This window comes from Gossypium hirsutum, chromosome A13 (assembly GCF_007990345.1).
Source record: "Gossypium hirsutum isolate 1008001.06 chromosome A13, Gossypium_hirsutum_v2.1, whole genome shotgun sequence".
NCBI lineage: Eukaryota > Viridiplantae > Streptophyta > Magnoliopsida > Malvales > Malvaceae > Gossypium > Gossypium hirsutum.
Genome location: NC_053436.1, coordinates 78716744 through 78728068, shown reverse-complemented (window position 1 = coordinate 78728068; position 11325 = coordinate 78716744). Strand labels below are relative to the sequence as shown.

At 34.7% G+C, this 11325-nt stretch overlaps 1 protein-coding gene across 1 annotated transcript; it reads left to right on the top strand.

The window, feature by feature from the left end:
• The first annotated feature begins 2192 nt into the window (after window positions 1-2192).
• LOC107893615 (calmodulin-binding protein 60 C) lies at window positions 2193-11081 on the top strand. Its single transcript, XM_016818650.2, has 8 exons — window positions 2193-2813; window positions 2928-3009; window positions 8421-8473; window positions 8772-9265; window positions 9360-9520; window positions 9754-9960; window positions 10070-10241; window positions 10346-11081. The coding sequence occupies exons 1-8, from the start codon at window positions 2719-2721 to the stop codon at window positions 10789-10791; spliced, it is 1710 nt and encodes a 569-aa protein (XP_016674139.1). The 5' UTR covers window positions 2193-2718; the 3' UTR covers window positions 10792-11081.
• Window positions 11082-11325: the final 244 nt, after the last annotated feature.

Sequence of the window (11325 nt, the reverse complement as noted above, 5' to 3'; positions counted from 1 at the left end):
CACAAATTCCAAGCTCTATAGTTTGAACACCCACTACTGAAACAATATTATTTATGATAATTTCTTCATGATATTAATTTCACATGATTTAGTATTTCAAAAGATTTATCTTTTGATTAATTATACCCATTCATTTATAATTATTGGAACACTATAAATATTTGAAAATGTTCCAACATTATGAAGGCTTAAATCTTTATATCGATAACAATAAAGGTTTGCTTAAGAAATTGAATCAAATGGGTGAAGTTAGATAATGTTCTTAATTAATTTTATATTATTTGAAAGTTATTGGTTTAAAAACTCATGCAATTTAGAAATTAATTTTATATTATTTGAAAGTTATTGGTTTAAAAACTCATGCAATTTAGAAAAGAAAACAATTAGACTTTCGGTTTTATTTTTTATTTTTAAAAACAAATATTTTGGAATGTTTCATAAAGAATTTTCAAAAAAAAATTAATGGTCAATTTAGCCTTCGAACTATGTTTGTTTCTCGATTTGATACTTGAGTTCTTTTTTTTTATTATTATCTTAGATTGGTACTTAAACTATCATTTTATTATTCGATTTAACCTTTTCTTTATAACAGTGTTAAAAAACCAATCGTCACATGGCGTCAATCACAATGTGCCACGTGACAATTAATTTTTTTTTAAAATAAAAGCATTAAATTTAAATTAAAGAAACACTTTTGACTTTGACTCACTATTGATCAGTTGTTGACCATTCACTTGACGCTATTAAAACACACCATGTGTCCTCCTTATTTGTTTTTTAATATTATACATATTATATTGATTAAATATGTAAAAAAATCATCTATAATATATAAAAAATCCAAAAACAAATTTATAAGGTTTAAAGAAGTTATAAAATTAAAAAATTAAAAAATAATATATAAAATGTCAAAATAATATATAAAAAATTAAAAAATATAAATTATTTAAAATTTAAAAATATTAAAAAACCTTAAATTTAGAAAATATATATTCTAGAAAAATTTTCATAAATTTTAATTTTTTTAAAAAAACTAAATTCTGAAAATTCAAAACAATATATCTAAATTCAAAACAATTTAATTTTTTTTCTAGAATATATATTTTTGAAGATTTAAGTTTTTTTAGCAATTTTTTAAAAATTTAAATAATTTTTTAAATTTTTATAAAAACTTATATATTATTTTAACTTTTCAAGTTTTATATTTATATATTTTAGAGTTTTATAATTTAAAAAAAAAATTAAATTATTTACATATTATATATAATTATTTACATTTTTATTCAATATAACATATATAATATTAAATAAAAAAAAAAGAACATGTAGCAGGTTCTAATGGTGCCATGTGGATGGGCAATGGAGGTCAACTATAGTCAATGCCAATCAATAATGATCAAGAGTGAGTTAAATCAAATATGTTTTTAATTTAATTTTAATATTTTTATATTAAATAAATTTAATTATCATGTGGCACATTGTGATTGGTTGGATGTGCCACATGGCACATTTTTAATTAGCAATATATGACGATCGATTTTTTAACATCATTACAAAAAAAAAGTTAAAATAATAATTTAAATACTAATATGAGAAAAAACAAAATTTGAGTACAAAGGAGGAAAACAGACAGAATTTGAGGGAAAACCCAAATAAAGAGCTGTAGAAAAAACTCCTTGAATTGAATTTTTTAGATTTACTTGGATAATTAAATTTATTTTTTAAAAAAATATCGAAAACATCCATCTTTAGTAATTAAAAATTCATAATAGTCGGGGGAAAAAAGCTCTTTATTTCCAAATAAAGTTTGCCGAGGCTAATATTATCACAAATATATGAACAGGCGGAATTTTACTTGTTACTTAGGGACAAGGCAAAAATATACTAAAGCAAAAGAGCAAGAATGGAGGTTTTGAAATTTACTGAAGAGACAAAACTAGGAATAATCATGGCAGTATATTGAATCTTTGTCAGAAAAACAATTATTTAGTTTAAGAAGACAGTGACATTTTCAAATCTAAAAAACTCAATCCCATCACAACGCGCTATTTGTAGAAAAACAAAAAAGTTTTCTCCTCCATGCACGCGTTTTAATCCACCGTGTTTTTTTGTCATAAGTTTCTTGTCCGAAGAACTACAATTAAGAAGAAAAAAAAAACTGTTTTCTTGGATTACTCGTTTTCATTGAACTATTTTTTGCCATTTTATGAACTATTCAATGATCATCACGCGTTTGTTCATTTTCCAGCTCATTGTACCCTTCCAAAATCCAGTTTTTCCAAGTTTACTTGTCTGGTTTTTAAAGTCTAGTGATGTGTACAACAATTCAAGCAGTTGTTGATACTTTTGAAAGAAACTATATATATATAAAGAGTAGTTATACAAGCATATTTTAATAATGTTTTCAGTTGCTAGCTCTTTTCTTTTTGGGTTTTTCTTATTGCTTCAAATGTTTTAATTACAATATTTTATTGACTTTAGTAGCATTAAGTGTTTTGGGATTAGTGATATTCTTTAATGAGTTTCCAGGTATCTTCTATGACTGAGTTTAGTTCTAGTTATTAGTCAACTAAAGCAATCTATATACTGCTAAGCATATCTATAAAGGGGACACCTGGAGAAGGTTTTGGCTACTGGGGTTTGAATATTTATGCTCCCAAAGTGTTTGGGTTTTTGCCTTCATTAAATCACTGTCAAGTTCCAACTTTCATTTTTCCCATGATGTTTCCAAGTAAGAGGCCTTCACCTGATGAAGGTGATGAGAGGTGTGAATCTATGGTTCCTGAGCCCAAAAGAAGGGCTACCCTTGAGAAGTGAGTTGGTTTATTTGTGCATGAAATGAGATGAGTTTGCTTCTTTTGTGTTCTAAGCTAATTAATGTTTTGCATGTGTCTGAATTGGGTTTTCTTGTTCTTGTTCTTGTGCAGCGCTGTTAGAAGCATAATGGGATTTGGAGGGCTTTCCCTGAATAGAATTGTGCTCAACCTGGAACCAATGCTGAGATCATGGGTTAGTCATTATTTCTTTGAGGACCTAACTAGTACATATATACATATTGATTCAAGTTCAATTAATAGATTATTTGACTTTGTATTAGCAACGAACCTTTTGACTCAACCTGAGATGTTTTAAGCTATCCTCTTGTTACTCGGACTCTTTATTGTCTTGCGATTTTGACAAAATGACCAAAAACTGTATTCGTTAAGTTCTAATTTCCCTTCCTCTTTCATCTTTTGGAAAAACATATGAATTCTCAATTTGCCGAAATGCTTTAAGCATATAGATCTTGTTCATAAACTTTTACAAAGAAACTAGCACTACTTTTAATAGTGAAAGGGTGTTAGATAAAATGGCAGCAACAACCAAACAATGAAACACTAAGAGCATAAGCTCTTCAAACAGCAAGCAGAAAAACACAAAGCATCAAGAGCATAAGCTCTCGGTTAACAAGCAAAAGGAAAAAAAAAATATGTTTGATTGAAACCGAATGATGATACCATTTTCATTTCATTTCAAAATATAGAGTTACAAAAGTGGAATGTTTACCTAACAATTTCCACTAAATTTGGCAACTTGCCAATTAATAATTAAAAAGATGAAAGCATTATAGCTATCATTATGAAAGCATATTAGCTATTATTATGAAACCAAGTTGCATATCAACTTGTTTCAATTATAGCTATCATTACAAATATTAAAAATAAACAAAATAAACAAAATAAACAAAATGCACCAAGTTGCTCCTTTGTTGCTTTACAGTTCATGTTCAACACTCCTTCTTGGACTGTAGGCAACAAACACCAATTGATTTCCTTAGAAATTCAAACCTGATTATGCCAAGAGGCTTTGTCAAAATGTCAGCCAATTGATCTTGTGAGCTGCAATGTATTAGACTCACTTCTTTGGATTGGACAACTTCTCGAACAAAGTAAAACTTGAGCTTAAAATGTTTGGTTTTGCCATGAAAAATAGGATTTTTAGAGATGGCAACTGCTGACTGGTTATCCACCAAAATTTCAGTAGGCTCGAGCTGTTCTTCATTCAAATCACATAGCAACTTCCTAAGCCAAATGGCTTGATTCACTGCTGCAGCTGCTGCTATGTATTCGGCTTCAGCAGTAGACTGAGCAACAGTTTGTTGCTTCTTTGAACTCCAACTGAAAACTCCCGAACCAAGTGTAAAGAAGTAGCCTGAAGTACTTCTCATATCATCAACTGATCCACCCCAGTCACTATCTGAGTAGCCAGTTAATTTCAACTCACTTCCTTTCTTGAACATTACACCAAACTTCAAAGTACCTTTGACATACCTGAGTATTCTCTTTGCTGCTTTCAAATGAGTTGTATTGCAGCTGTGCATGAATCTAGACAGTAGACTAACTGAATGCATAAGGTCAGGTCTGGTTGCTGTCAAGTAAAGTAAACATCCAATCAGGCTTCTATACTCCTTTTCATCTACCTTTTCTTCATTTCCAAAACTGCTTAGTTTCTCTCCCACAGCTAATGGTGTGCTCACTGGTTTGCTGTTTTCCATATGAAACTTAGTGAGAATTTTCAAGGCAAATGCATGTTGGCTGATAAAAATGCCTTGATCAGACTGGTCTACTTCCACACCAAGGAAGTAAGTCATGATTCCCAAGTCTGTCATGTCAAACATGTCTTGCATATTCTTCTTGAACTCCTGAATCAAATCGACCCTGCTTCCAGTCACTAATAGATCATCTACATATATTGAGACAATTAGCAAAGTCTCATCTTTGGACTTCTTTATAAACAAAGTTGGCTCACTCAAACTTTTCTCGAAATTGAGCTTAGACAGGTAAGCATCTATCCTGTCATACCAGGCTCGAGGAGCCTGTTTTAGTCCATAGAGTGCCTTCTTCAGCTTGTAAACCTTGTCCTCCTTTCCTTGGACTTTAAATCCATCAGGCTGTTCAACATAAATCTCCTCTTTAAGGAAGCCATTCAGGAAAGCTGACTTGATATCAAGCTGATGGACCTTCCACTGTTTCTGTGCAGCCAAAGCAAACAGGAGCTTTATGGTGTCCAGCCTTGCTACTGGAGCAAATGTCTCCTCAAAATCAATGCCAAACTGTTGATTGTACCCTTTCACCACAAGCCTTGCCTTGTGCTTGTTCAAAGAGCCATCAGCATTGAATTTGGTCCTGAAAACCCATTTGACACCTATGACCTTCTTCTGATCAGGTCTGTCTACCAGATCCCAAGTGTCATTCTTATGGATCATGTCAATTTCAGCCTCCATAGCCTTCTTCCAGCTCTTGCTTCTTGCAGCTTCTTCATAGCTTGAAGGCTCAATAATGGGCACATTGCATCTTTGGTAGATATCAGCAATAGACCTGGTCCCTCTCACAGGAGTATCATCTACATTGGCATTACTGACTTCATTTTCTGCCAATTCCAGATTGTTGTCAATCTGCTCTTCTTCAAACTGACTTGTGTTAGAGCCATCTAGACTCCAAAACCTTCCTTCATCGAATTTGACATCCCTGCTTACCAAAATCTTCTTGGTTGAAGGATCAAATACTCTGTAGCCCTTCTTGCAGCTACTGTAGCCAACAAATATACCAGGAACTGATCTCTTCTCAAGCTTGGTTCTTCTTTCTGCAGGGACAAGTACAAAACACATACAACCAAACACTTTTAAATGGGAAACTGTTGGTTTAAGATCATACCATGCTTCAAAAGGAGTTTTATCATTTAAAGCATGTGTTGGCAGCCTATTGAGCAGGTACACTGAGGTGTTGACACCTTCAGCCCAAAAAATGTTTGGAAGCTTGCTTTGAAACAACAAACACCTGGTCATGTTCATCGTTGTTCTGTTCTTCCTTTCACATACTCTATTTTGCTGAGGAGTATACACTGTGGTCAATTGATGATGAATCCCAGCCTGCTCACATAGCTTCTGAAATCTTTCAGACAAGTATTCAGAACCATTGTCTGTCCTCAAGGCCTTAATCCTGCAGCCTTTTTGATTTTCTGCCAATGCCTTGAACTTTCCAAAAACTTCAAACACTTCTGACTTTTGTTTCATGAAATAAACCCAGCAGAATCTGGTCAGATCATCAATAAACAGTATAAAATACTTACTGCCATTCAGTGAAGGAGTCTTCATTGGTCCACAGACATCTGAGTGCACCAATTCAAGTCTTTCTCGAGCCCTCCATGCTTGGTTTACTGGAAAAGGCAACCTGGCCTGTTTACCAAGCTGACATACTTCACAAACAGACTCATTTGCATCAACCTTAATCATGTCCTCTGTCAAACTCATCTTGTGCAGCAAATTGAGTGACCTGAAATTGACATGGCCAAATCTTTTATGCCACAGATCAGCATTGTCAACTGAACTTGTATAGGCTCTTCTCTCAAGTTGGCTCACATCCAACATAAAACACCTATCTGCCATGGGTGCTGAAACAACTTCTCTACCAAAAATATCATTAATAACACAAGAATCATTCTTGAAAACTAGAGAGTAGCCTTTCTTAACCAGTTGACCTACACTAAGTAGATTTTGATCTATTTCAGGTACATAAAGCACATCTGAAATAACCTTGTTACCTGAACTAGTGTTGATCACAACATCACCTCTGCCTTTAGCTTCAATCAGATTCCCATTGCCTATTCTGACCTTTGAAGCAAAACTCCTGTCAAGATCCTTAAACAGGCTCTCATTTGATGCCATGTGATGTGAGCAGCCACTATCCACAAGCCAACTGCATTTGGATTTGCTTGTGGTTGTAGAACATGAGGCAGTGAAGACATGCTCCTCCTGAGCTTGAAGATCTTCAGCAGTCTTGGCTTGTACTGGCAGAGTTTGTGACTTTTCTTGATTTCTATAAATCTTTTCATGATGACCATACTGCTTGCAGCTCTTGCATTGGATGTCTGGTTTGTTCCAGCAATACTTCTCCAAATGGTTAGTCTTCTTGCAGTGAACGCATGGTGGAAACCTCCTTCTACCGACATCTTTCTTTGATCTTTCCCTCTTTTCAAACCAAGGCTTCTTAGCTTTCTGACTTGAGCTGGAGCCTTCTCTGATCTTTGCTTGAAAAGCACCTTCAGGACTTTCCTCCTGCCTACTTGCTCTTCTCTGCTCAAGTGCATAAAGTAAGTTAACCAACTCAGACAAAGAAATGGTTGTGAGATCTTTCGAGTCCTCCAATGAGGAGATTTTTGACTCAAACCTTTCAGGTAAGGTGGTAATAACCTTCTCAACAACCCTGCTGTCACTGAAATCTTCTCCAAGGAGTCTAATATTATTGACAGTAGCCATAATCCTATCAGAATATTGCTTGATAGTTTCTGACTCCTTCATCTTCAAATTTTCAAACTCCCTTCTAAGATTAATTACTTGTTGCTGCCTTGTCTTGTCTGATCCCATGAACTCCTCTTTCAGCTTGTCCCAAGCTTGTTTGGGTGAGTCACAGGCCATGATGCGAGTAAAAATTACATCAGACACTCCATTCTGTAGGCAGGCCATGGCTTTATGCTTCTTGGCTCGCTCCTCACCATGTTGCTTGATCTGAGCAATGGTTGGATTTGCTAGCAATGGTAGTGGCTCGACATCATTTTCAACTGCACTCCACAGATCAAGTGCTTGGAGGTAAGTTTTCATTTTAACTATCCAAATGTGGTAGTTTTCTCCAGCAAAAAATTGGTGGTGGAGGAGGTGCAAAGCTCATGTTGCTGAAACTGATTTTGCAGAAGCAAAACTGACTTTGTTTTGAAAACTAAAACAAAACCACAAAGGTCCTCAAAGATAGGATGCTCTGATTACCATTTGTTAGATAAAATGGCAGCAACAACCAAACAATGAAACACTAAGAGCATAAGCTCTTCAAACAGCAAGCAGAAAAACACAAAGCATCAAGAGCATAAGCTCTCGGTTAACAAGCAAAAGGAAAAAAAAATATGTTTGATTGAAACCGAATGATGATACCATTTTCATTTCATTTCAAAATATAGAGTTACAAAAGTGGAATGTTTACCTAACAATTTCCACTAAATTTGGCAACTTGCCAATTCATAATTAAAAAGATGAAAGCATTATAGTTATCATTATGAAAGCATATTAGCTATTATTATGAAACCAAGTTGCATATCAACTTGTTTCAATTATAGCTATCATTACAAATATTAAAAATAAACAAAATAAACAAAATGCACCAAGTTGCTCCTTTGTTGCTTTACAGTTCATGTTCAACAAAGGGCAAATCTCTGCAAATCTTTTCAAAACTTATAAAAATAACAGGGCATACATGATATTGATCAATGGATTATCACCTGCATGTGTTTCTTTATGCTTGAAACTTGGATTGAGTTGCCTGAAATTCTTAGGACAAAGTTCCTTTTTTAGTTATACCTCTATTTTAAATCTTGTACATATCATTTGTGATTAGGTAAGGGAAGAAGTGGAAAAAGCAATTCTATCCTCTTTTCATCCATCTTCAAGGTAAGCTATATTGGACCTACCTTCATGGATCGTATGTTGACAGATTTGTGTCTTTGATAGATCCATTCATCAACATCTCCAAGATTCTCTGAATTAACTTCAGCTTTGCATTGCTTGTATTTTGTTGCCTAGGATCCAACACTAGAATTATGTTGACCGTTTCTAAAGCTCTCTTCCTGAAATATATTCTGATATACTAATATATCATCCATGTCTCCTTACAAGTTTCTTTCTGAAATCTTGCTTTATTTTCTCTACTAACAGTCTAACGTTGTTCTCTTATTTACTGGTTTTTTAGGTCCTTGCTTAATCAGACTGAGGCATCGAGAGGAAGAAGCTTGCAGTTGCGTTTTGTTAATAAACTACCCTCTACCATATTTACGGGTAGCAAGGTTGAAGCCGAGGATCGCGATACCATTAAGATTATCCTAGTTGATGCAACGACGGAAACAATGGTCTCATCTGGTTCATTGTCTTCTATTAAGATTGAGATTGTAGTCCTTAATAGTGAGTTTGGTGCTGATGAGCGACAAGATTGGACGGAAAATGAATTCAATGCCAGTGTTCTTCGTGAAAGACAAGGTAAAAGGCCACTGGTGACTGGGGATGTGAGTATCACCCTGGTTGATGGTGTGGGAAATGTTGATAATGTGATTTTCACTGACAATTCTAGCTGGATAAGAAGTCGAAAGTTCAGATTAGGAGCCCGGATTGTGCAAAGAATTTCTGGTGAGTCGACAATCAGGGAGGCTACAAGTGAAGCATTCATAGTGAAAGATCATCGTGGGGAGTGTAAGTTCATAGTTCGAAGGTTCTTTTAAACTTAAGCTTCTATAATCTCTTTTGTAGAACTTTATCATTGGAATATATATATATATCTATGCAGTATACAAGAAGCACTACCCTCCCTTCCTGCATGATGAAGTATGGCGTCTGGAAAGGATAGCCAAAGATGGTACCTTCAATAAACGGCTGACCTCTAATAATATTTTCACTGTCAAGGACTTCCTTCGATTGCATGTTATTGATTCATCTGCACTGCGCCATGTAAGCGAATACTTCTTAATTTCAATCACAAAACTTCAAGCATACATGTTATTGTCATGGTCTATGTTACTTGACTGGAGATGACCGCAGATACAAATACATATATCTGAAAAATATGTTATTAGCACCGACAATTTAGGGAAACGAAGAGTAAGGAATAATATAGGTGTTGATGCACCTTTTTTTTTTTTTCATTCTGCTGAACCAATGTGTTGTGACATTAATTACTGCAGATACTTGGTTGTGGGATCTCAAATAGGGTATGGGACACAACCATAGAACATGCTTTATCTTGTGTTCTTGATGATGATGAGTGGTATTCCTACTACGGAACTGCACAAAGCGTTGGACTCCTATTAAACTCCATTTACAGAGTTGAGGCAGCTACATTTGATGGCCAGAATTACCAGCCAGTGGAAAATATGACCTTTTCACAAAAGTTTAGTGTCATATCCATGGACAGTCAATCATTGCAAATCATTTACCATACTTCAGCTCGGATATGCTCCATATGACTTAAAATTGAATGTTTTCTCTGCTTAATTTCAGCTTCTGGTGGAAGATGCAAAGAGACAAGCTTACAAGAATGTTGGGGAGCTAGTTTCGGTTGACCGGCGGGCAACTATCAGACCCTTGATGCCCATGACAAGTTTGTTGCCTGAGCCACTTGGCATCACAAATTTACTTCTACAACAACCTGAATTCTCAGTTGAAAACGAAGGTACAAGAATTTTCTGGTACAGACATGTATAGTCGTCGTTCCGATGTACATAGTGCAGGCTATAACATAAAGTCTTCTTGATCGAATTCATTGTATGTAAGCAGATAAACCAGATACATCACATGGTAATTTCAACCATTCCTCAACATCCTATGTCTATGAAACGGAAGATACAAATCAATTACAGGTTTGTTTACAACAGGATGAGCTTGCAATTCGAGCTTGCAATTCAACGCTAAGAAACAGCTTCAGAATGGGGGACACCTTCCATTCCAATGGAGAGAACAGTTTGTCATTTTTGTCAGATGACCATTTTGCTACAGAGGATAATTCAGAAGCTGAAATGCCAATTTGGATTTCAACTACTCCACCATGGGGACATGCCAGTGGATCTGTTTCAACCCCGGCAGCATCCGAATCATCTTCCTCAAACTTTGATGTAAATAACCAAAGAAGCATGGGAGAGAGCAGAGATGTGTGGCCCAAAGCTAGGTGGTTGAAGTTAAGGGCTGTTATCCATTGGAGATCATTTACTCGCGGTGCTGCATGAAGGCGCCTCTGCTTGCCACTAGGCATATGTATATAATTCAATAGATTTAAAGCAATTAAGCTTCTCAAGGTTACTTCAATGTCCTTCAACTTTATTCATGCATGCAATCAGGAGGCAAGAATCTCCTAGATGTTTTAGCTTCTTTTTTTTTTTTTCCCTCTTCTGGAAAGGATTTGGCCTAATTGTAACAAATTGAAACAAAAGGGTCCTTGTAATTGTTTTTGTAAAAAGTTGGAACTTTTTCTTGGGTACGTAAGTGTTTCTAAATAACACAGTTAAATTATGCATTAGATATCATTTTTAAGAAATCGAATCAAATTATAAAAATATGATGCTATACCGTAAGATAAAATAATATTAATTGAAGTGCAAAAGCATTTTCGAATGTGCAACAAAATCTAATGATTGACTAAGGTAAAGAAAGAAAGGTAAACATGATGAGACAATCTTTTAATAATTGATATATATTGAACGATGGATGAATCCCATGGCAATAAATTTGACAACCCTTTTTATAACCAATAGTATGGTTAC